This window comes from Dipodomys merriami, unplaced genomic scaffold (genome assembly GCF_024711535.1).
Source record: "Dipodomys merriami isolate MVZ:Mamm:240054 unplaced genomic scaffold, mDipMer1.0.p SCAF_7, whole genome shotgun sequence".
NCBI classification, from domain to species: Eukaryota; Metazoa; Chordata; class Mammalia; order Rodentia; family Heteromyidae; genus Dipodomys; species Dipodomys merriami.
The window spans coordinates 66,819,335-66,845,927 of NW_027206290.1; the positions used below are offsets into that span (position 1 = coordinate 66,819,335).

The 26,593-nt window shown below is 38.6% G+C and overlaps 1 protein-coding gene across 2 annotated transcripts in view; it reads right to left on the reverse strand.

Moving 5' to 3' along the window:
* Window positions 1-26,593, reverse strand: part of Atrn (attractin) — a 103,225-nt gene that overhangs the window by 61,613 nt on the left and 15,019 nt on the right. For both annotated transcript variants that reach the window (XM_070006873.1, XM_070006872.1), the window contains exons 2-4: window positions 7,766-7,849; window positions 5,438-5,551; window positions 189-317 (exon numbers count right to left, since the gene is read on the reverse strand). In XM_070006873.1, the coding sequence (XP_069862974.1) occupies window positions 189-317; window positions 5,438-5,551; window positions 7,766-7,849 (327 nt within the window). The remainder of the gene's footprint in view (window positions 1-188; window positions 318-5,437; window positions 5,552-7,765; window positions 7,850-26,593) is intronic.

Sequence of the window (26,593 nt, forward strand, 5' to 3'; positions counted from 1 at the left end):
ACTCTTCCAGAGAAGCTCCATGGCAGTAACACTAGGTTGAAATTATGGTCCTGCCACGTAAGATGAGAATTTTACTTTTTCTCCTCGTAAGAGAAGTAGAAAATCAGTTCCCACAACTCTGCTTAGAGAAATACCTGATGCCCTATATTTTCTTGTAAATATCACAAAGCTAGATTTAAATATCTTACTTGTAAGTGATATTAAATCCAGTCAGATTATAAGCAGCATCACTAAAAAAATGCAGCAGGGCATAACCTGATGTGGCAACAACCTCGGGGACAGTTTCATTACCATCTCTCTCAGGAACAATGAGGCCACTGAAATAGAAACACATTTCTTTTAAGGGAAACACAAACAAAGATGCATCAAATTATGGCAGATATAAATTCAAAACTGGTTTCATTTTAACAATTTTTTAAACCACATCCAGTTAAAGAGATGAATTCCTAAGTTCAATGCACAAAGCTACCCTGTCTGTTCGGGATCTGCTGAGAAAAAGATAATTTTTGCTAGGCTTCCTTTAGTTTGGGGTTTTATCCCTAGAAAGATTTGAAGTCAATGGTTCACTCCCTCCTTCCATCCCTCCTTCCCCCCCCCCTTTCTTTCTTTTTTTGCCAGTCCTGGGGCTTGAAATCAGGGCCTGGGCGGACTTCATGCATGTGAGGGAAGCACTTTACCGCTAAAGCCACATTCCCAGCACTCTCTTCTTTCTTTATAAAATGTGTTATAAAAAAATTTTTTTAGGGGCTGGGAAGGTGGCTCAGTGGTAGAGCGCTTACCTTGCATGCTCGAGGCCCTGGGTTCGATTCCTCAGCCCCACATAAGCAAAAAGAAAAAAGCCAGAAGTGGCGCTGTGGCTCAAGTGGTAGAGTGCTAGCCTTGAGCTGAAGAGCTGAGGGACAGTGCCCAGGCCCAGAGTTCAGGCCCCACGACCGGACCAAAAAAAAAATAAAAAAAATAAAAATAAAAATAAATTTTTTTTAAAGAAAATGTACTCAAAATATGTTATAATACTCCTAAATCTCCACAATCACATGAAGTAACAAATTTGTGAATGCTAACTATGTACTACTGAAAGTTATAGTTACTTATATAAGAATAAAAGGAATTATTAAATTATAATTTATATATGTGAATATAAAGAAACTAGGAAGACTTCAAACCCCAACTCTATTAGCATTCTAATGTATTTGTTTGCCTACCTGGTTATATATATTTTTTCTTTTCTTTTTATTATCTTCATGGTATCATTTCTATAGTTTTATAAATAATACTCCATAAGAATTCCCTTTCACTAAAATCTTTTAGGTTGTCCTTAGAACTTCTCTCAGGGGCAGTAACAACACTTCTGGATCTTAGGCTTCAAAGACAAAAGACTCTGATCAACGTGCACAGACAACCATCCCGTAATCACCGCAGAGTGGCTTCATTTGTATAATTAAATATATTGTTGTAGTTTGCAGCTTTTTTGTTTTAATGTACACGTGAATGGCCTAAAAAATCTATATTTGTGTCTAAAGTTTATAATAAACATATTTAACACTAAAAAAAAAAGAACTTCTCTTGGAGCCCAGTACATAATATTCTAAATAAGCACAGATTGGGTGCTAATAAATCTAGGTGAGGAAATGAATTAATAAGTTAAAGGATCTAAATGCCACATTTAAGGCTCTTAATCCATAATACCAACTTCTTTTCCAGAACAGAAATACTAACTTAAAATCCTATCAATACAAAATGAAAAGTTGAAAGGCTTCACCTCACCTTGTCTAATTTGCTTTGCTAATAAGTGATTTTTATGCAGTTTTGAGTCCTTTTATATTCCTGATGTTTATCATTTTTCCTGGTTGCTTATCATTTGTATTTCTGTGTCCCTGACTTTTGTCCCATTATTGATTCACCACCAACATTACATACAGATAACAACTAGATCCTTACCAGGTCCCATGTAATTTTCTCCCCACATACAACTCCACCTAATAAATAAACAACCTATGTGCTTCTCCATAGGGAGTCAGTTAAATGAATCATTAGGAATCTGTAAACTGGCAAAGACTAACAAGCAGAGACTGCAGAACAACAGGCCTAATATAAGTGGACATTTATGTGAACTTAGGTTGAATATATATAAAAGTAACTGAAGGAGTACCTAAGTAAGGAATGAAGATGAGGAAAGGATGGGATTTTCATTTACTTTTTAACATGAAGATAGAGTCCTGGAACCCTAAGATCCAGGGATTACAAAGTCCTGGTGCATTTTCCATTATGTACGTGTTCAAATAACAAGTTTACTAAGCACTTACAACATGTGAGGCACTATCCCATGTAGCAGGAATAAAACAATGACAAGACAATATCCCTGCTCTAGTGAAGTTTAGCTGGAGAAATAAATAAGCCTGGATATATCCATGCACACAGGTGCATATGTGTATACAACACCAGGCAGACATAATGCCATGAAGTAAAACAAGGCAGAGGAAAGAACAGAAGGTGCTGCTTTAGAAAGGCTGTTAGTGAAAGACTCTGAGGTGAAATTTGATCAAAGAGCTTAAAAACTAAAGGTTTCAGACATCATGCTTTCATTGGCTTTCTATAGCTGTTGGTTAATCTTTATCCAAATACTTGAAATCAGATTTGTTTCAGATTTGGAAGTATTTGCATATACATAATACCTTTGGAGTTAGGATCCATATCTACTCAGAAAAGTTTATATTTCATATATACCTATATACATAGCCTGGAAGTAATTTTAAATGTTACCTTTAACAATTTTGTACATGAAATAAGGTTTAATGGTATAAATTTTACATTTGTGGTGTCATGTCAATATTCAACAAGTTTCAGGTTTTGGATCATTTGAGATTTTAGGTGCTCCATCTATTCCAGGATCCCCTGAAATGTTGGCAGGATATATACTTGCAAGACCACTGAGAAGAGCCACTGAGAAGCAGGTAGGTTGAAAACTTGGAGATTTCAGTCACATGTGTGAGATCCTGCACTCTCTGTTAGTCCACCATGAATCTGAGGGTCAAATAGACAGGAGCTCCAATTCTTGTTCCATATACCTGAGCATGTTACTGACATCTCTGAGCCTCTGCTGCCTCAAATGTAGGTCAAACTCACAGTGAGACAAGGATTAAACTGTTAGAGCTTATACAGCACCTCACTAGCAGATACTAAATAAGAAATGGTTAAAGGTCTTCTTCATATGGTGAAGACATTTAAATGTGTATGATGGATGACTTTACCAACTCTACATGACGCTGGAAGAGATGGATCAGCTTCCCAATGGCAGACGCTAGGCATTTACTTCCATTCTCTTAAAAAATTTGAAATTAAGACAGTTGTGCAGTATATGAATTTCTCTCAGAGTAAAAACAAAAAAATTGGCTTATGACAAAAATGAACTTTGAGTAAATATACACTAACACATCTCACTCAACACACAGTGCAATGGAAAACATATGAGAAAGAAATACTGAAAGTATGCCACCCAAATGTCACCCTAAGCTACCTCATACCTCCCTTATACCAGCCCCTAAAGAAATTAGTAAATATAAGTAGATACTTACTATTCAGTAGCTAGTTGTTCAACCTGAACAAAGGAAAAACTGTCTTAAGGCTGTTCATAGTTTTATACATTAAACACAGCCCTTTATTGTTTAAAACCATTTCTGAAAATTTGGGGAAAAAAACCACCTGGATATTTCTTTAAGACCTGAAACTCAGCAGAATTGCCTCAGGCACATATGGGCTCTGCAAACATACTTAGGGCATAATCTGACTACCAACTAACCTCTGCGAGTACAGCTTCAACTTAGTGTGAGACAGACTCCTGCTTCCATAAGTCTTCCTCACAGTTTAGTAACTACCTCATCATGTAAGACTTTCTTTAAAAAAAAAAAACAAAAAAACTCTAGGCTGGGCTCACGCCTACAATCCTAGCTACTAAGGAGGCTGAGAGCTGAGGATCAGGGTTGGGTTAAAGCCAGCCCCGCAGGAAAGTCCGTGAGACTCCTATCTCCAATAAACCACTAGAAAACCAGAAGTGGCAAGTGGTTGAGTGCTTGCCTTGATCTGAAGAGCTCAGGGACAGCGCCCAGGCCCAGAGCAAGTCCTATGACTAACATAATAATAATACAAAATACAAAATAACAAATGAATCTACAACAAGTAATATAACATCATACTTAGGTTTCATACTTCTGTTAAAAATCTGAGGTGCATTTTGTCATAAAACAAGGTATGTTTCAAATTCTGGCATAAAGGCATACATGCTCAATACTTTGGCAGATATAATTCTAAATGCTTCACCTGGCCTAACCATGGCCTGTTCTTTTGGCCCTATAAGTAAAACTTTTAGTCCCAGAACGTGGTCTTGGTTTTAGTTCAGAGAAGTGAGTAAAAATCTCTCCTAAGCAATAGAGGTGAAGATGCTGGGTGCTGGTGGTTCATGCCTATAACATAATAAACACTGCTACTTACTGTTAATAAATACTAAAGTATCAGAATAATAAAGAATACCCCATGTTTGTGAAACTATTTGACTCTACTAATGTAAAATATATTTGCTGGAGAAAAAAATAATCACAATATATAACTATTATATTCCTCATTCTCAGGTACTCACTATTTTATGTGTATTCTTTCCCTTTGCCATAAATAATGCATATCCATGAACACACACACACACACACACACACACACACACACACACACACACACACACACACACACACACACACACACACACACACACACACACACACACACACACACACACACACACACACACACACACCTATATTTGCATTCAACACATAATCCCTAAAGGCCTACATAATATTAGGAACAAGATGGACATAGTTTCTAATTTAAATTTTTCACAGAAATAAATATTATCCAAGTTACCAATCACAAAAAGAATTTAAAATATTCACTACCACCAAGAAGAGCAGGTAAACTTGAGTGTTATTACAATTTTTATACATCAAGAAACTGAAAACGGGGGCTGGGAAGGTGGCTCAGTGGTAGAGCGCTTGTCTGGCATGCATGAGGCCCTGGGTTCGATTCCACAGCACCACATAAGCAAAAAGTAAAAAAGCTAGAAGTGGCGCTGTGGCTGAAGTGGTAGAATGCTAGCCTTGAGCTGAAAAGCTGAGGGACAGTACCCAGGCCCAGAGTTCAGGCCCCACGACCGGACCCAAAAAAAAAGAAACTGAAAATAGATCAAGCACATCGCCTAGAAACTTAGTATCCACAGAAACCCAGTAAGGACTAGCACACAGGTGATAGGACTCCAGAACTAGTTTCTCTTCCATTAAATAAATGTTCAAAATGATAACACAAGTGAATTCAGTAAGAATGTAATCCAGAAAATACCTTTAAATTTAAAAATTAAATAATGGTTACCTGGTATTTATATGACTGAACCTACCTAAAGGCAGCAATTAGTGGTGCATAAATTGAGTCCCCATCATAAACATATAAATGGTCCCAACTACACTCTGTAGCAAAATGATTAAAACGAAGTCTCATTATTCTATTTGGCCTGAAAAGAACAAAAACAAAACAATCATCATCATAACCATTAAACATTTTAGAAAAACATCGACTTTTTAAGAGCTTACAAGGAGAAAAGAAGTTAATATGTAAACAACATTCCTTTCTTTTTCAAACATTTATTTAGTACTATGTGCAAGACTATTAAACATTTGATAAGAAACAAAACAGACATGGTACATGACTCTCTGGACTTACAGTTCATTTAGTAGCCAGTCTTTAATATACTCTGAACCAATCCAGTAGCCCTTCCATTTCTGAACTTCCTCCCTTGTTCAACACACTACATCATTTCATACACTATCAATTTTCTAAATTTGCCTATCCCTGTGCCTTTTCATGGCACTGTCTAGTAAAAGCTAGGAAAAAATTTATATGCTTTGACTTAGATTGAGTCTTATGATAACTAAGTTGTACTGAACAACGCCACACTACTGGGCAGACTAGTTCCAATACTACTATTTTCACTTCATGTGACACTTTGATTCTGCAAATAAGCCCACCACAAGTTCTCTTTCCCTCTCCACAACTGTCTTTTGTTCGATTTTTTTTTTTGCCAGTACTGGGATTTGAACTCAAGGCCTCTTACTTTTACTTAGTTTTTTGCTCAAGGCTGGCACTCCACCACTTGACTCATATCTCCACTAGTTAATTGGAGATGAGAGTTTCATGACTTCTCTCCAGGCTGGCCTTGAAAGTCAATCCTCCCATCTAGCCTTCTGAATAGGAGGTTTACAGGTGTGAGCCACCAGTGCTCAAATCACATTTGTGTATCTAATTTCATTTTTTTTTTTTTTTTATTTTGGGTCCCGTCGTGGGCCTGAACTCTGAGCCTGGGCGCTGCCCCTCAGCTCTTCAGCTCAAGGCTAGCGCTCTACCACTTGAGCCACAGCACCACTTCTGGCTTGTTTTTTTGCTTTTGGGTGCTGAGGAATCGAACCCAGGGCCTCAAGCATGCAAGGCAAGCGCTTTACCACTGAGCCACCTTCCCTGTGTATCTTATTTCAAATCATCCAGTCCTTCCAGCATCTAGACAAAACTACTGGCAATTTCTATTTTTTGCAATAGATAAATCTGCCAGTCTTTTTTTTCTCAAATACTTAAATTTTCCTTCTCATTTGCAACTTTCCAATCTATGTTTAAATCTGATTAAGTATAAAATTATTTTTTAAAAAGGAAAAAGAAATCCTGAAGTAGCTAGTCATTAAAGGGATTTGGAAAATGTGATATAGTGCTACTCTTCTTAATACCTATAGGGCATTTTCCTCCATAAAAACATCATTTATGTCAACATAAGGTAAGTTTATAATTGTTGCTTTAAAATGAATAAATATATTGCACATAACAAAAGTTATTTGGAATGAAACTTCTAAATTTAAGAGTGTAAAGTTACCTTGAGACTTTGAGAAATATTGAGCTAAAGTCTACCATGAAAACTGGGCACAGTAGTTCATGCCTGTAATCCTAGCTACTCAAGGAGCTAAGAGATCTGAGGATTGCAGTTCAAAGTCAGCCTGGGAAGGAAAGTCCATGAGACTCTTATATCCAATTAGCCACCAAAAATTGGGAAGTGGTGCTGTGGCTCAAAGTGGTAGAGCACTAACTTTGGATGAAAACACTTAGGGACAGCACTCAGGCCCTGAGTTTAAGACCCATGTCCAAAAACAAAACAAAAGATCTGCCATAAAGAAGGCATGAGCTAGAGTGGCCACAGAAGGAAACATATTTAAGCAATAATACTTATTTTGGTTTCTCTGCCCACAATAAAAAACATGTGCATACAAAAATGATACAGTATTAAAGTTTCATAATGCTTTTAAAGTTAATTATTAAAACACTTTAATAGTTTCACTATTACAATTGAGAGTATGTAAATTTCTGATGTGACCATTTATTTCATTATTGCTACAAAGTGTTGTATTCTTTTTTTTTTTTTTTGAGTCCGGTCAGTCGTGGGAACTGAACTCTGGGCTTAGGCACTGTCCCTCAGCTCTTCAGCTCAAGGCTAGCGCTCTACCACTTGAGCCACAGTACCACTTCCGGCTTTTTTCTTTTTGCTTATGTGGTGCTGAGGAATTGAACCCAGGGCCTCATGCATGCAAGGCAAGCGCTCTACCACTGAGCCACCTTCCCAGCCCCCCCAAAGTGTTGTATTCTAAAAGAGTAAAATTGAAAAAAAATTACATCAACCAATACTACTTACTGTCCTTCAATGAGCCATGTGCACTTCGTTTTATATTTATAGTTTCCAGGTCCATCTGTTACAAACCCAGAAGATCCAGTTAGTCTGTAATTTAAATAAATGTTTAAAAAGTCAGTCTGTCAATCATCTATCAATATCTTTCTTAATTCTCAATGCAATGCAAAGTAAGCAGATTGGGTAATGTACACCATAGTAGAAAATTATCTGACATATTCAGTTTATACAAATTTGGATAAAACATTTCCTACACATGTAAAAAAATGAATATGTAAACATTAAAGCCAACATAGATGAACAAAAAACATACTTCTTTCTAGCTGAGATGGGAAAGCTATAGTTTATACTATAAAAATAAAAATGGCTACAAGATCTTACATAAATAGGATTTTGTTTAAAAAAATAAGAACAAGCCATGTACACATAAAACAACAGTACTGAGGCCATCATAGCTGTGGTGAGAAAGCACCTCGAACCATAACACAGCCCACCCACTGTGGCCATTTAGCAGTGTGTACTAGCATCTCTCTTCCCACACATTCCTAAATCTGACGTTTCAAAACACTTTTAGGTATTGACAAAATGATAGCAGATCCTGTCTCATCAATGCTTTGACTTCACTAATCATAGGGTTGCAATTTATTTTCATTATGCAGCCACGCACTGGTGGCTCACGCCTGTAATCCTAGCTACTCAGGAGGCTGAGATCTGAGGATCGAGGTTCAAAGCCAGCCCTGGCAGGAAAGTCCTGAGACTCTTTACTAAACTACCAGAAAACTGGAAGTGCACTGTGGCTCAAGTTACGGACAGCACCCAGGCCCAGAGTTCAAGCCCTACAACCGACAAAAAAAAAAAAATAACATAAAAACTACTTTAGTCTTCTAGTTTTATAGATAAATAAATTTCCCACTGGGTATTATTTATTTTGTGCATGTGTTTCCATGATTCTTTGTTTTAGGCTCAAAAAGTTTTATAGCTTTCTATCACCTTGTTTGTTCTGAAGAGTTTCTATGGACTTCTAAGAATAGTTTTAGGTTTGCAAATCAGTTATCATATTTAGAAAAGGTCTCTTTACTTGAAATACTTATTTGATATCTTGGAACATAGTTCTACAAATAATGTACAGAAATGAACAAGCCTTTCCCCCTCACTAATGAACAATTCTCCCTTTTTATTCACCCTCCCAATTACTCCAACTACCTCCAATCAAGATACACATTTAACTACCTTTCAAGCATCCTTAACTATTTTCTTCATAACTCATAAGCCTATAATATATGCATGATTATCTTAAATCAATTTTGGTCACAAAGATTAATTACTATACAAACTTTTTTACATCTTTCTCAGCAAAACTGAAAGAACCTCTTCAGCTAATGGGAAATAGCTGAATGCATTCCTTTTCATGAAGCATATTCCAAGCTATGGACGTTATCAAGTTTTCTGCCTTTCCGTTCTTTTGGTTAGATGGCATTAATAACACGGCTATAATAAATATCCCTTTACACATGGCCTTACTTAACTTGTGCTTTTATTTCTAAGAATAAAAGCTTAGAAGGATTACTATGCCATAGGAATACCAATTTCCATTGTTAACCCTATGCTGCCAAATGATTTTCCAAAGTGCTTTTAACAACTCATTGCAAAAGCAATGTATAAGAATATGCTATTCATGGCCAGGCACTGATAGCTCACGCTTATAATCCTAGCTACTCAAGAAGGCTGCGAACGAAAATGAGCTTTACAACTTTGGCGGGGGGGGGGGGGGGGGGGGGATATTAAGAGGGGGGATGGGAAGGGATGAGAAGGGGAAACAAAGGAGGAGGCAACAATGCTTGATAAGAAATGCACTCATTACCTTGCCCATGTAATTGTAACCCTCTGTACGGTATTTTCACAATTAAAAAAAAAAAAAAAAGAAGGTGGCTGTGATCTGAAGATCACAGTTCAAAGCCAACCTAGCCAGAGAAGTCTCCATGAGACTCCAAATTACAACTCAAAAACTGGAGGTGGAAGTGTGGCCTTGAGCAAAAGAACTCAGAGACAGCACCCGGGCCTGAGTTCAAGCCCCACAATTGACAAAAAAGAAAATGTATTGGTGTTCTTTTTCTTTTATATTTCACCAGCTTTTTTCATTTGTTTCGTTTTGTTTTGGTACTTGAACTCAGAGCCTAGGTACCATCCTTTTAATTTTTTACTCAAAGCTGGTGCTCTACTACTTGAGCCAAAGCTCCACTTCTGGCTTTTTAGTGGTTAGTTGGAGAAAGAGTCTCACAGACTTTCCTGCCTGGGTTGACTCTAAACTGCAATTCTCCTATCTTAGCCTCCTGAGTAGCTAGGGTTACAAGCATGCCCTCCTGGCACCAGCTTATTTTCACCAGTTTTTAATTTTAAATTCTCTGTGTTCTAATGAATGGTCAAACAGTTACTGAAAGTTTAGAGATTTGAAAGGCAAGTCCACATATATTATCCTAAAATCTCAGATGGATTTTAACAGTATCACTGATGACCTAGATGTGGTCATGGATATGGCCTGCTGTGTACTAAGGAAAGCTAGTTTACTAGAGGTGACACAAAGGCACTAAATTCAAACATAAAGCGATTCCCACAATACAAGGCCAGAAATACTAGACAGACACACATACATATAAACACACACAACACTGCTTATCACTACCAACTTCTCAGTTTAAGAAAACACTAAAACTTCAGTACCACCAAAAGGGGTGGAGGGGTAGGAGAACTAGTGATGTAGCTTAAACAGTAAGTGCCTGAGTTCAAACCTCAATACAATAAAATACATTAAGAATAATTCTGTAGTAGAAACAAATATAGGCAGGATAGGGGAACCTTTCGTGAAAAGAGGTTGCAAAGGAGTCATCCTATAAGTTACCTTTCTAATTTACCCAACTATGTGGATTGCAAAATCTCAACTTTACCCATGTTAAAATTTTCTTTATCAAGTATCTTGGACATTGACAAACTTTAACCAAAGCCCTTGAACATGGTTGGGGGGCATTACTTGAGAGACTGAAGAAGGAGGATGGAAAGTTTAAGATAAGCTTAGTTTAACAAGACCTCTCAAAATAAAAATTTTTTAAAAATTGCTGGGCGCTGGTGGCTCACATCTGTAATCCTAGCTACTCAGGAGGCTGAGATCTGAGGATCGAGGTTCAAAGCCAGCCTGGGCAGGAAAGACCGTGAGACTCCTGTCTCCAATAAACCACCAGAAAACTGGAAGTGGCACTGTAGCTCAAGTGGTAGAGCGCTTGCCTTGAGCTGAAGAGCTGAGGGACAGCACTCAGGCCCAGAGTTCAAGCCCCATGACCGACAAAAATAAAAATTAAAAATTAAAAAAAAAATTTAAGGGCCAGAGATAAAGCTCAGTGGTAGAGAGCTTGCCTGCCATGCATGAGGCCCTGGGTTCAATCCTGATACTCTCCCCCCACCCCCCCCCCCAAAATCTATTGTAGTACTCTAAAACACTATTTCTTTATATATACCTGTAATTAGATTTTTAGAAAACACCTCATTTCCTCATACTTTTTATTTTTTACCTACTATATTTAATTCTAAGAAACATACTGATATTTCATACATGACTACTATATCGCATTTTTCACATTGTTTTTGCTTTATTTACCTATTTAGCCACACAAGCTTATGAGTATTAGATGCTTATAAGTTGGACCTTTAATTATGGTAATACCCACTAATCATTTTGATGCATAAATTCCACTTTATCTATTATTACTTCACTTTTTTGTTGTTTTCTTGTAATCCAACTGTTTTCAGCCTTTTTGCTCAAGGCTAGTACTTGGCCACAGCTCCACTTGTAGCTTTTTTGGTGCTTAATTAGACATGAATCTCACAGACTTTCCTGCCCAAGTGGACTTCGAACCATGATCTTCAGATCTTAGCTTCCTGAGTAGCTAGGATTACAGATGTGAGCCAGGCTTTTATCTTTATAAAATTTCCAAGGTTCTGGGCTGGGAAGGTGGCTCAGTGGTAGAGCACTTGACTTTCATGCCTGAGGCCCTGGGTTCGATTCCTTAGCATCATATAAGCAAAAAGAAAAAAGCCGGAGGTGGCACTGTGGCTCCAGTGGTAGAGCTCTAGCCTTGAGCTGAAGAGCTGAGGGACAGCACCCAGGCCCAGAGTTCAGGCCCCATGACCAGACCAAAAAAAAAAAAAAAAAAATTTCCAAGGTTCTTTCTTCTACATAGTACCTGGTTATGTTTTGTTTCTTAACATAATCTGATAGTATTTTACTGGATCAATGTAAGATGAACTACTCACATTTAGTATAATATGACTGCTATATGGATTTGATTCCTTCCAACCTTTTTTCTGGGAGGAAAGGGGACTTGCTTGCTATATATAGCCCAAGCTAACCTCAAATTTGTGATCCTAACCTCAGCCTCATAAATACATGTGTCATCATGCCCAGTTACAACCAGATTTTTAACCATCCTGATATGAGGAATAATTTATATGTGATAAAGTGCAAACACCTTTAAAAAATTAAAAAGCAACCATTTTTAAATGTATACTCCTACTTCTCTTTGCAAGTAATGCTTCCCAACTTCTACCTCAAAGATTGATCCCAATTGTGTCACTACTGAGCAGTTTTAGAGAACCAGGCTTAATAGAATCACAGAAATAGTTTTTGATCAGCCTGTGTCTGAGTATTTTATCAATAGTTTGCTCCCTATTGTTTAGTATTCTGTTATATTAATATATCATTTCTTTATCCATTTGATCTTCACGCAGACTTGTATATGTTAGTAGCTTTACTCATAAGATCCAATAACCTAAAACGTCTAAATTATGTATTTCTCTCTCCTTTGCCTTTCTGATTACTAGTACAAATACAAAATTCTTTTCATCATCAATGGAGATAAAAATAGGAATACTTAAAACTATCAACAAATTATTGGTTTATATTGTTTTTGAGTTTATCTTTTTGTAGTTTTCCAAGTAGTTACTATAATGTAAACATGAGTTATTAGAGACATTCTGTCACTTTGAAGTATGGAAAAATGGCTTTCATTTAGGCCTTCTATCTTCATATAAATATCATCTTTAGAATCAGTTGGGGTTTTATTGTTTTGTTTTTGTTGGTCGTGGGGCTTGAACTCTAGGCCTGAGTGCTGTCCCTCATCTCTTCAGCTAAAGGCAAGCGCTCTACCACTTGAGCTACAGTGCCACTTCTGGTTTTCTGGTGGTTTATTGAAAATAAGAGTCTCAGGGACTTTCCTGCCCCAGCTGGCTTTGAACTGCGATCCTCAGATCTCAGCCTGCTGAGTAGCTAGAATTACAGGCGTGAGCCACCAATACCTGGCTAGAATCAGTAGTTTTAATTTTTTTTTTTTTTTGGGTCCGGTCGTGGGGCCTGAACTCTGGGCCTGGGCGCTGTCCCTCAGCTCTTCAGCTCAAGGCTAGCGCTCTACCACTTGAGCCACAGCGCCACTTCCGGTTTTTTTCTTTTTGCTTATGTGGTGCTGAGGAATCGAACCCAGGGCCTCATGCATGCAAGGCAAGCGCTCTACCACTGAGCCACCTTCCCAGCCCAGTAGTTTTAAATTTTGATTAAATCACCAAATACAATTGTTAAAACTCAGAAGTTTGCCTAGCATGCATGAAGCCCTGATTTCAATTCCTTAGTACCACATAAACAGAAAAAGCCTGAAGTGGTGCTGTGGCTCAAGTGGCAGAGTTGCTAGCCTTTTTTTTTTTTTTCCTGTCCTTTTTTTTTTTTTTTGGTTGGTCGTGGGGCCTGAACTCTGGGCCTGGGCACTGTCCCTCAGCTCTTCAACTAAAGGCAAGTGCTCTACCACTTAAGCTACAGCGCCACTTCTTAGTTGCTAGCCTTGAGCAAAAGAAGCTCAGTGTCCAGGCCCTGAGTTCAGGCCCTAGGACTGGCAAAAAAAACCCAAAAAAACAAAAACCTCAGAAGGAAAAAAAAAAATATTATTCTATGTGCTCAAATTCTGCTCTCTCCATTGTGCCTTCTTCCTTTCTAATGTCCTTAGTCCCTTCATTTATCATCTCCTTTCTGTTTAACCAACTTCTAGCCAATCTTTTTTTGTTGTTGGGCTTGACCTCTGGGCCTGGGCACTGTCCCTCAGCTCTTCAGCTCAAGGCAAGCACTCTTAACACTTGAGCCACAGCACTACTTCCGGTTTTCTAGTGGTTAATTGGAGAGAAGATTCACAGGCTTTCCTATCAGGGCTGGCTTTGAACCACAATCCTCAGAACTCAGCCTCCTTAGTAGCTACGATTACAGGCTTGGACCACTGGCGCCAAGCTCTTTTAATTAATCTTAATGGATAGTTGTGCTAGCAACAAACTGTGTTAGTTGTCCATCATCTAAGAATTTTCTTGTTCCCCTTTAATTCCTGAGGGATAATTTTAACAAATACGGAATTCAAGATGGACAGGTCTCTCATTTGGCATTTGAAAAATAATGTGCTGCCGGGCACTTGTGGCTCATGCCTATAATCCTACCTACTCAGAAAGCTGGGATTTGAGGATCGCAGTTCCATGCCAGCCTGGACAGAAAAGTCCCCAGTGAGACTTATCTCCAATTAACCACTCAAAAACTAGAAGTAGAGCTGTGACTCAAAGTGGTAGAATACTAACCCTGAGCAAAAGAACTCAGGGATAGCACCCAAGCCTTGAGGTCAATCCCCACAACTGTCAAAAAAGAAAGACAGCCAGGAGCCAGTGGCTCACACCTGTAATCCTAGCTACTCAGGAGGCTGAGATCTGAGGATTGCAGTTCAAAGATAGCTCAAGCAGGAAAGTCCATAAGACTCTTATCTCCAATTAACCAACAGAAAACCGGAAGTGGCGCTGTGGTTCAAGTGGTAAAGTGCTCGCCTTCAGCTGAAAAAAAGCACAGAGACAGCACCCAAGCCCAGAGTTCAAGCCCCATAACTGACAAAAAAGAAAAGAAAAATCAAAGAATGTGCCACTTCCTTCTGGCACAGATGAGAACTTTATGACTATCTGAATTGATGTTTACTACAAGTAATGAAATGCATCATCATTTCTCTTGGCTATTTGAGGTAACTTCTCTGTAGATCTCAAGAACTTAATTTTGACATATCTTAAGTCTGATTTCAGTGGATATATTCTGGGTTTTTTGTTTAATTTTATCAGTCATGAGGCTAGAACTCTGGGCCTGGGCACTGACCCTGAGCTCTTCAGCTCAAGGCCAGTGCCCTACCACTTGGGCACAGACCCACATCCAGTTTTCTGGTGGTTAATTGGACATATGAGTCAGTCTCACAGACTTTCCTGCCAGGGATGGTTTTGAACTGCGATCCTCAGATCTCAGCTTCCTGAGTAGCTAAGATTACAAGCGTGAGCCACGGGCACCCAGCAGAGAAGGTATTCTGTATGGAGAGTTTGCATGACTTCTTGGTTCCTTGTTTCTTTTGCCAAACATGGTATGTTTTCAGCTGTTATTTCTTTCAAATACTCTTTTAGCCCCACTTTCAATTTTTTTTTTTTTAGTCTGCTTTCTCTCTGTCATTTAAATTAAGTGAATTCGGGTTGGGAAGGTTGCTCAGTGGTAGAGTGCTTGCCTTGCATGCCTGAGGCCCTGGGTTCGATTCCTCAGCACAACGTAAGTAAAAAGAAAAAAAAAAGCCGGAAGTGGTGCTGTGGCTCAAGTGATAAGAGTGCTAGCCTTGAGCTGAAGAGCTGAGGGACAGCGCCCAGGCCCAGAGTTCAGGCCTCACAACCGGACCAAATAAATAAAGTGAGTTCTACTGTTCTATCCTCAAGCTCACTGATCATAACTTCTGACTGGTTCTTTTTATTTGGCTGGTCTATTTTATTTAATCTTTGCTGTGAATTTTGTATTTTTTAATTTTTTTTCAAAATAATATGGCGCCTGTACTCTTATTGGGCTTTTTCTGGTTATATCTGGTACTCTACCACTTAAGCCATGCCTATTTCAAGCTTTTTGCTGGTTAACATTCCCCCAGATGGGCACCAGTGGATCACAGTAGCTACTGAGGAAGCTGAGATCTAAGGGCTAAGGTTCAAAGCCTGCCTGGGCAGAAAAGTTTGTGAGACCCTTATTTCCAAATAACCAGCAAACCTGTAGGTGGGGCTGGGGATGTGGCTCAGTGGCAGAGTGCTTGCCTAGCATACATGAAGCCCTGGGGTCAATTCCTCAGTACCACATACACAGAAAAAGCTGGAAGTGGCACTGTGGCTCAAGTGGTAGAGCACTAGCCTCGAGCAAAAGAAGCTCAGAGACAGTGCCCAGGCCCCAGGACTGGCAAAAAATAAAAAAGACAATAAAGAAAAAAAGAAAATGTTTGGGCTGGGAAGGTGGTCAGCGGTACAGTACTTGCCTTGCATGCATAAGGCCCTGGGTTCGACTCCTCAGCATCACATAAACAGAAAAGGCAATAAAGAAAAAGAAAAGAAAACTGGAGGTGAAGGTGTGGCTCAAATGGTAGAGTGCAATTTTTTTTTTTTTGTCGGTCATGGGGCTTGAACTCTGGGCCTGGATGCTGTCCCTCAGCTCTTCAGCTCAAGGCGAGCGCTCTACCACTTGAGCTACAGTGCCACTTCTGGTTTTCTAGCGGTTTATTGGAAATAGGAGTCTCACAGACTTTCCTGCCCGGGCTGGCTTTGAACCTCGATCCTCAGATCTCAGCCTCCTGAATAGCTAGGATTACAGGCGTGAGCCACCAGTGCCCGGCTTAGAGTGCAAATCTTGAGTGAAAAAGTCAAATTAGAGTGTGAAGCCCCCAAGTTTAAGTCCTAGTGCTGGTGCACGTTCACACATGTACACACATATACATACACATGCGCACACACACATATGGAGTCTCTCCAATTTGTCTGCTTCAAAACTCAATCCTCAGATTAGCCTCCTGAGTAGCTAGGATTATAGGTGTGAGCCACATGTGCCTGTACTGATTTATCTTGTGCTACTGTCTATTGATGGTCTTATTCAAGCTATGGCTTCCTATGGTGGTGTTTTCTACTGTATTCTGAACATTTTTTGTCTAGTAAGTTATGAGTCTGTCATATATGCTGCTATCAAGTGTTTTATTTTAGCAAATAGTCACCACTATTAGTTTCAGTGTAGAGATCTCAGTCTACTTTTTCTGGGTTATTGTTTCAATGGCAGATTGACTTTCAGAGCCGTAATAGTGTTATATTTGGCTTGCTTTATTTAGCTCCCCTTGGTTCCCATGGTCTGTGCTGGAGTGTTTTAGGGGACCGAGGAGTTCCCCCAACTAGGTTGCAGGGGATCTATTAGGAAGGGAGGAGGGTGGTGGCCCAATATTGCTCTGTAAGCTTTTCTGGTATCTATGAGTAGGAAAGGCAAGGCTGAGCCCTCAGAAACAAAGAGGCTTCCTGGATTAGCCATTTGTTATAGATCAGACCTCTTGTCAGTTCAGAAGTTGATGAGACCCAAAGATACTTGTTATTCTAGGCTTTTTTGTTTTTTTTGTAGCTGTGTGCTTTTTTGTAGGTAATACCCATTCAGCTGTCAATGGCCAGGAAGGGGAATTTCAAGCACATACAGAAAAAAGTATTTTCAGCTGGGCGCCAGTGGCTCCCACATAGCTATTCAGGAAGCTGAGATCTGAGGATTGCGGTTCAAAGCCAGCCCAGGCAGGAAAGTTCATGAGACTCTTATCTCCAATAAACCACCAAAGAACCAGAAGTGGCCCTATAGCTCAAGTGGTAGAGTCTAGATTGCTTGCTATAGCTAAGTCTCTCTTGCCACTTCTGCATACCTTTCTTGGTATGTCTTGGGAAAAAGTAAAGTGTCAGAATGCATGAGGAAAGGGCGTGCTTTGTCTTAACAGATGTACAGTGTTAAGATTACAGTTCTCAACTGATGCCCTTTACCAATGTTTTCAGGCTTCTTCAATATCTTCAGAGGGAATGCATTTGATTCAAAGAAGGGATAGCATCTATGGACTCTGTTCTGTTGCTAGGTCAATGAGTCAGGAAACACAGTGTAAGAGACCATCCTCTGTTGGATAGGAAAGAATAAAAGATACTTGGTGGCTATGATGTTCTTCCAACACTGTGGTCCTGAACCAATTTAACTTTGTACAATCTTCAAGAGTTCTCCTTTATACTAATTCTAACAGTCTACAGGGAGAAGCAAGAGGAAATGAGTCTTTACTATCTTATCTATCTCTCTAAGAGTCTGTTTCAAGTATCTATTTTTTTCTCATGAATGTATCTGGTTGTTTTTTATTCAACATCAGGGTTAATTTTTACTTTTTTTTTGGGGGGGGGTCCGGTTGTGGGCCTGAACTCTGGGCCTGGGCACTGTCCCTCAGCTCTTCAGCTCAAGGCTAGTGTTCTACCACTTGAGCCACAGCACCACTTCCGGCTTTTTTTCTTTTTGCTTATGTGGTGCTGAGGAATCCAACCCAGGGCCTCATGCATGCAAGGCAAACCCTCTACCACTGAGCCACCTTCCCAGCCCCAGGATTAAGTTTTATAATATTAATGGATATACGCAATTGTATATAGCTAGCTACATATTATATATTATCACTAAATAGGTAAAAACATATACAGATAATTTGGAGCAATACTTGATATTGTCTTCCTCCACAGATGTACATTTGCTTCTAACAAGCTATAGAGCTGGGAACAGATCTCTTTAATCCAATCAAGGATTGAGGTAATTTGAAAGGTATGCTTCAGCCTTTGTGAGAACTGATCTATTTTGAGTTCACTCTTAAGCAGAGATGTATAGCCCATTCTTGAGGGCTGCCAACTAAAAGTCTAGAATGTACTACTCTCATCTTTGTTTAAAGGCTCTAAATTCCCAATTCTGTCTCTTCACCACTGCACAGTTACCCAAACTCGCTTAGAATTTAAGTTCTACCACCACTTTCTGCTCAACCACCTAAACTGTACATTTCAAATCAGGCAATCAATCCCTTCATGGGAAAAACTGTATCAAAACTTGTTTCACCCCTCTGAGCTTACTTTCCCCAAAACTTTCATCTCTCGAGTCCTTTAGCTACACTGCCCACTTTCCAAAGCCTTCAAACAATTATATTTTTAATATTTTGCAGCTTTTTAAGTTGTTCTCAGTTGAAACCCTGGCTTAGATAAAGCCGTTCTATGGCTGATAGAAATGGAATCTCCCCCAACAATTTGATAATAGGAAATGATGTTCCAGTTTACCTTCCAGAATTTCTGACATTAAGAATAAATTTAGATTTAGAAAGTATATTACTAGAAATGTTCAATAGTAGGTTGGTTTGGGTTTTTATTGTTGTTGTTTTCAGTAGAGAACACTAGGAAATATTTTTTAAGACAGAAAATACAGCATAATTTCATACTGATATCTCTAACTTAAATTTAGGATTCTAAGATACTTATCCAACTTCTTTGATTTTACCTTTTTATCTGTCTTACAGCTGGATAAATCAGAATGTGAAGAGGCAAATTTTTTTTAATTTTGAGGCAGTAAAATACAGGAGACTATCTTTACAAAGTCAGTATAGAAAAAGTTTTAAAATATAACTTCACAAAAACACAAGCCAAAAGGAAAAGACTATATTAGAATATGAAATTTGTGGGCTCTGGGTGTGGCTTCATTGTAAGACATTTATCTAGCATGTACAAGGTTCAATTCACCCAAAAAAATTGTTTTTGAAAGTTCTGTTTAAAAATGCTATAAAGACCTTACTGTGCTAGTAACAAAAATTGGAACAATTCCCCTCTATATAACACATTAATAGTAACAATAAAATTATTTTGTGGGGGGAGAAGGGATAGTGGGAAAAAAACAAAGGAGTGGGTAACAATGTTCAACAAGAAATGTACTCATTACCTTCCTCATGTAACTATAACCCCTCTGTACAGGATCTTTACAACAAAATTTTTAAAAATCTAAAAATTAGGATAATCTCTTCAGAAAGCTAACTGACTCTATGTAATAGAATTTCAGATGCACATAGCTCCTGTACAGCAATTTAACTTCTAAGAATTGAATCCTAAAGACAAACATACAGGTGTGTAAAATGACATGTTTGTAAGGTTATACAACATTTTTAAATACACTGACACATCTACACAAAGATACTGCTTCTACATAGTAGATTGTGATATGAAACTATCTCTGAGATACATTATACAATGAAGAGTGAAGAAGAAATGCAAGAGACAGCTCAATGGAGCAGCCACTTAGGTAAAAGTACATGAAGGATGGGACATAACATAATTGTCCACATACTCCGCTAACATACCAGGAAGGCTACACAAGTAACTGGTAACACTAACTACTTTCAGGAAGAGGAAGGGAAATTTCTCACCATTTGCTTTTCTGTAGCTTTTGGCTATACAGTACCTAATTAAAAACAAAACAAAACCGTATTCATCTACTACTAGATGCACCTTTTATTCCTTCATAGCTATGGAATCAGGGTACCTCTTCGAACTGATGCCATGCCTTAATTTTACAGGACACATTTTTCTTTTTTTTTCTTTTTTTAATTTTTTTATTGTAAAGATACTATACAGAGGGTTACAGTTACATGAGTGAGGTAATGAGTACACTTCCTCTTGAACATTGTTACCCCCTCCATTGTTTTCCCCCTACCATCCCCTCCCTCCCTTCCCTTCCCCAAGGTTTTTTTTTTTTTTTTTTGATTGTGATTAAGTGATTACTTAATTTCCGGAAATTCACAGTATTGTGGAATAATGATGCTCATTTAAAGTCACAAGTTCATTCTAACTTTCCTGGAGCAAATTGTCTATCACAGTCTGTAATATATAACGGTGCTCACATGTTATATACCATATATGTGATCAGCAGCATGGGGATATTTGGTAGTGGTTCAACCAGATGAGTGGGAGTTCTTTGTTTCTTAAGTCCTGTTAGTTTTGTCATATCACCTAACATTTTGGATTTATCATCCACTTATCAGGGAGACCATGTACTGTTTGTCTCTTCGTTCTTGGCTTACCTCGCTCAACATGATTCCTTCTAGCTCCATCCATTTCCCTGCAAATGCCATTATTTTGTCATTTCTAATGGCTGCATAATATTCCATTGTCTATAGATACCACAATTTTTGGATCCATTCATCTGTGGTGGGGCATCTAGGTTGTTTCCATATCCTAGCTATTGCGAACAGTGCTGCAATAAACATGGAGGTGCACGTGTCCTTGTATATTGGTTCCTGTTGTTCAGGGTAGATGCCTAGAAGTGGTATGACTGGGTCGTAAGGGAGGTCAATCTTTAGCTTTCAAGGACCCTCCAGACTGCTTTCCAAAGTGGTTGTATGAGTGTACATTCCCACCAGCAGTGTAATAGCGTTCCTCGTTCTACATCCCCTCCAGCATTTGTCGTTGGCTGATTTGTGGATGTGGGACATTCTGACTGGGGTAAGGTGGTATCTCAGGGTTGTCTTTATTTGCATTTCCTTCACCACCAGGGATGATGAACATTTCCTCATGTGTTTCTTTGCCATTTTTATTTCTTCATTTGAGAAGTCCCTCTTTAGTTCCCTTGCCCATTTAGTAATTGGTTTGTTAGGTTTGGGAGGGATTAGTTTCTTGAGTTCCCTGTATATACAGGATGTTAACCCCTTGTCTGATATATTGCTGGTAAATATTTTTTCCCAATTAGTTGGTTGTCTTTCTAGCTTGGTTGCGATAGCTTTATCTGTGCAGAAGCTTTTTATTTTAAGGTAGTCCCATTTGTTGAGTCTCTCTCCAATTTGTACATTTTTTTTTCTTAATAGTAAATAAAACAATGGTATACCATATAGAATGGTACCTTAGAACTAATAAAAGTCAAAAATTCTTAGTAAAAGTTTAATATAACTTTAGATATGCAGAAGAGTTGCACAGATGATTCAAAGAATTCCCCTCTCACCTAGTTCACCCTAATGTTAACATTTTAGATCACTAGGGTACATTTGCCAGACTAAAAACCATGTCTATTTCGTAAATTCCAAACATTACCCAAGGTTTCCCAATTTTTATGCTAGTAACCAGATTCTGTTCTAGGATCCAATCCAGGATACCAAATGGCATTTATTTATTATGTCTCCTTGTTTCCTCTGGTCAGAGACAGCTCTCATTCCTTCCTTGCTTTTCGTACCTTAATGGTTTGGATATTGTACACGTTTATAGAATGTCCCTCCAGGTGAGTTTTTCGAATGTTTTATTCATGATCACATTGACATTGTGACTTTGGGGAAAAACCACCACCATGGGGGCATTCCTTCCTCATTGTGTTATATGGTTATATCTGATAGCAACATGTCATCACTGCATGGTTAACCCTAATTTTTCAGGTAAAATGGTGTCATCTTACTATATTACACCTGTTTCCATACTCTCTATTCTTTTTGTTGTTGGTGGTGGTGATTGTGGGGCTTGAACTCAAGGCCTGAGCACTGTCCTTGAGCTCTCTAACTCAAGGCTAATGCTCTACCACTTACATCCACAGCACCACTTCTGGTTTTCTGGTGGTTAACTGGAGATAAGAGTCTCATGGACTTTGCTGCCCAAGCTGGCTTTGAACTGCGATCCTCAGATCTCAGCCTCCTTAGTAGCTAGGACTACAGGCGTGAGCCTCCAGAGCCCAGCTTCATACTGTCTAGTCTTTGGATAAGAGTTACCAACTATACTTAAATAAAAGTAAAAGAGAGGAATTAAGATCTACCTCCTATGGAATGAGAGGGTATGAGAGGGAAAGAGGGAAAAGCTAACACTAGGCAAAAGGAAAGAAATGTACATACCACCCAGTGTGGAAGAAATAGTTGTATTGTCAAAGCTCATAGAATTCACAAACTTTATAGACCACAAACATAACAGTTTGCCTCATGAAGGTTAGAATGTGTTTGTGACTTTAACTAAGTATCACTATCTCACAATACTGTGAAATTTGTGGAATTTATGTTGAATCACTTAATCACAATAAAAAAATATTTTAAAAAATCTATCTCCTAAAAGAGGGAATATCTATTTAGAATTGGAACTTTTTTGTAAGGAAAACTTGTACTTTCTCATCATTTATCCAATCATTTACAGATAAGATTTCTGAAATAAAATATAACAAGATATTCCACTAGAATGGAATGCTAGTAGCTTACGCCTATACTGTTCAGGAGATGAAGAGGTGAAAATCACGATTTGAAGCCAGCCCTGGCAGAAAGTCCATGAGACTCTTTTTTTTTGGGGGGGGGGGTCCGGTCGTGGGGCCTGAACTCTGGGCCTGGGCCCTGTCCCTCAGCTCTTCAGCTCAAGGCTAGCATTCTACCACCTGAGCCACAGTGCCACTTCTGGCTTTTTTTCTTTTTTTCTTATGTGCTGAGGAATGGAGCCCAAGACCTCATGCATGCAAGGCAAGCGCTCTACCACTGAGCCACCTTCCCAGCCCCATGAGTCTTTTCTCTACAATTAGCCAGCAAAAAGCTGGAAGTGGAAGTGTCACCTAGAGTGAAAACACAACGGTAAATACAAGGCCCTTCAAGCTCTAGTATCAACACAAATAAAGATATGCTCGAGAGGAAAAGATTCTCTGGGGAAAAAAAATCACTGTTAAATTAACATCCAGATCACATGATAAACTATGAATCAATAAAAGCAATACAAAAAAATCTTTTTTAAACATTATGAAGACACTCTTACTAGTAGCCAAGAAAATGCAATATCAAACTATAGTATGCCATTTATCTCCATATTAGAATGAAACACCTAACTAGAACATCCAAACATGAATGATGGAAGTAAAATACTAGACCAGTTCCTTTTAAGAACAATTTAGTAAAAATGTAAAATTGGAGTACTGTAGCATAGCAATTTTATTCATAGGGATGTATTTACTCCAGAGAATAGTCTTCAACTGACCTGAGTTGGTATGTAAACATTTTCCCAAAACATAGTATCTGAATCATGCAAATGTTTAAAAAAAGGAATGATATTTTCAATGCTGGACACTAGCTCATACCTGTAGTCCTAATGACTTAGAAGACTGAGATCTTAAGAATCTTGGTTTGAAGCCAGCCTGCACAGAAAAGTCCATGAGACATGTATCTCTAAGTGAAGAAACAGAGGTGTGGCCCAAGTAGTAGAGCACCAGACGAGCAAAACAGCCAAGCAAAAGCACAAAACCCTGAGTTCAAGCCCCATTACGGTTACATACAAACAAAACAAAAGAGTTTCACTTAATTTTGTCTTATTCTAGCAGATAGGTAACACCACAAAGATCTGTGTGTGTTTTTGTGTGTGTACCAGTCCTGAGGTTTGAACTCAGGTCTTACCTAGATGCTGCCCCGAAGCTTCTTTGTTCAAGATTAGTGCTCTACCACCTGAACCACAGCTTCACTTCCAGCTTTCTTTGTATGATTAATTAGCAATAAAAGTCTCTCAAACTTTTCTGCCTAGTCTGGCTTCAAACTGCAATCTTCAGATCTCAGCCCCCTGAGTAGCTAGGATTACAGGCATGAGCCACTGGTGGCCAGTTCATGCAGATTTTTTTTAAGTGCCATCCAACCATCTTTCCCAGTATGAGATACTTTTTCAATAAAAATGTTATCTATGTTTATGAAAATTTGTATTACATTTAGATGATTTCCTCAGAAATAACTACAGTGACTGGTTCATCCAAAAGAAAACATTTGGCAGGGCACCAGTGTCTCATGCCTATAATCCTAGTTACTTAGTATGTTGAGATCTGAGGATTACTGTTCAAAGCAGTAATCAGACTATTATCTCTAATTAACCAACAAAAGGTTGGACGTGGAGTTGTGGTTCATGTGGTAAGAGCTCCAACCTTGAGGAAAAAAAAAAGCTAAGGGACAGTGCTTAGGCCCTGAGTTCAAGCTCTAGCACCAGCATAAAAAAAAAAAGGGAGGGGGGTTGGGAATGTGGCTCAGTGGTAGAGTGCTTGTCTAGTATGTATGAAGCTAGGTGTTCAATTCCTCAGTACCACATACAGAGTAAAAGCCCAAGTGGCACTGTGGTTCAAGTGGTAGAGTGCTAGCCTTGAGCAAAAGCTCAGGGACAGTGCCCAGGCCTTGAGTTCACAAGGCCCAGGACAAAAAAGAAAACAAAACAAAAGAAAAAGGAATGAAGGAAGGAAGGAAGGAGAGAAAAAGAGAGAAGGAAGGAAGGAAGGAAGGAAGGAAGGAAGGAAGGAAGGAAGGAAGGAAGGAAGGAAGGAAGGAAGGAAGGAAGGAGAAGGAAGGAAGGAAGGAAGGAAGGAAGGAAGGAAGGAAGGAAGGAAGGAAGGGAGGGAGGGAGGGAGGGAGGGAGGGAAAGGAAGGGGAGGGAAGGGAGCAAGGGGAAGGAAGGGAAGGGAGCAAGGGGAAGGAATGGAAGGAACGAACGAACGAAGGGAAGGAGGGAGGGGAGAGGAAGGAAAGAAGGGAGAGGGGAAGGAAAGAAGGGAAGAGGTGAAGGAAAGAAAGGTAGAGAGGAGGAAGGAAGGAAGGAAGGAAGGATCTTTAACATATAGAGTCTAATGGTAATAGGACAAAACTTTCTCATTATATAAAAATCCTCATTTTAGAGAAGTATGGCTTTACAAAATACCTTCAAGCATAGAAGTATTAGAAAAATCTTGTATAGGAGAAACACCCAACATACATACAAACTAGTGCATGTGCAATTGGTGAAATCTGGAGTAAGTCTCAATTTCATGGTTGTGATCTTGAACTACAGTTTGCATAATGTTACTCCTAAAGGAAATGGGTGAAAGGATGATAGTTCTCTGTACTATTACCCACAATTGTACATGATTTTTCAATTTTCTCAAAACATTTCAATAATATAGGAAAAAAAGTTTGGTCTTAGAGCTTGAACTCAGGGCCTGGACTCTGTACTTAATACTCTACCAATTAAACTACTCAGAAAAAGCCAGTGAAGTGGCTCATCAGAGATAAGAGTCTCACAGACTTTCCTGCATAGGCTGGCTTTGAACCATGATCCTCAGATCTCAGCCTCCTGAAGATTACAGGTGTGAGCCACCGGTGCCTGGCAGGAAAAAAATTTAAGAAACTACAAAAGCCACAGAAATTAAGACAGTATAATACTGACACAACATATATTTCAAGAAATACAACTCAATAGAATGTAATTGAGAGTCTAGAGTAGTAATCTATATATCTAAAAACTGTGTTTTGACAAGAGTGCCAAGATCATGAACAGGGAAACAATAGTCTCTTCATCAAATGGTGCTAGAACTACTGTAAAAACTTGTGAAAGAACAAAGTATACTGAAATTAGACTTAGACAATAAGACTAAAATTAGCACAAAATGGATCAAAGCCCTAAATCTAAGAACTAACCCTATAAAATTCCTGAAAAACAAGTCTTCATAGCTTTTAATTTTAAAATGGAGGAATGTGGCATAACTGCTGATAGGTACAGAATTGCTTATAGTTTTGGTTTGTTTTTGCCATAATAAAAATACACTAGAATTAAATAATGATAATTGTACTACTTTATCTAAAGATCACTGAACTATACTTTTAAAAATGAAATTATATAGTATATAATATCCATATCAACTGAACAGAATTGATAATCTGGAAAAAGAATATACATGGGAGCGTTAGATGAAAATAAGAATTTAAGGGGGGAAAAATGGACCACACAAAAACTGTTAAAAAAAAAAAAAAAAGCTCTTCCTCATGTACCTCATGTATGTTTCAAATGAATGAGTAGGTTTATAAAACTGCTATAAAATTTAGTTCCTACTTGATATAACTTTTTAAGGTTATGTTATGGGATTTCTCGGTAACTATAATACACTAAAAGTTCTATTTTTGCAACAACATAATTCATTTTTAATGA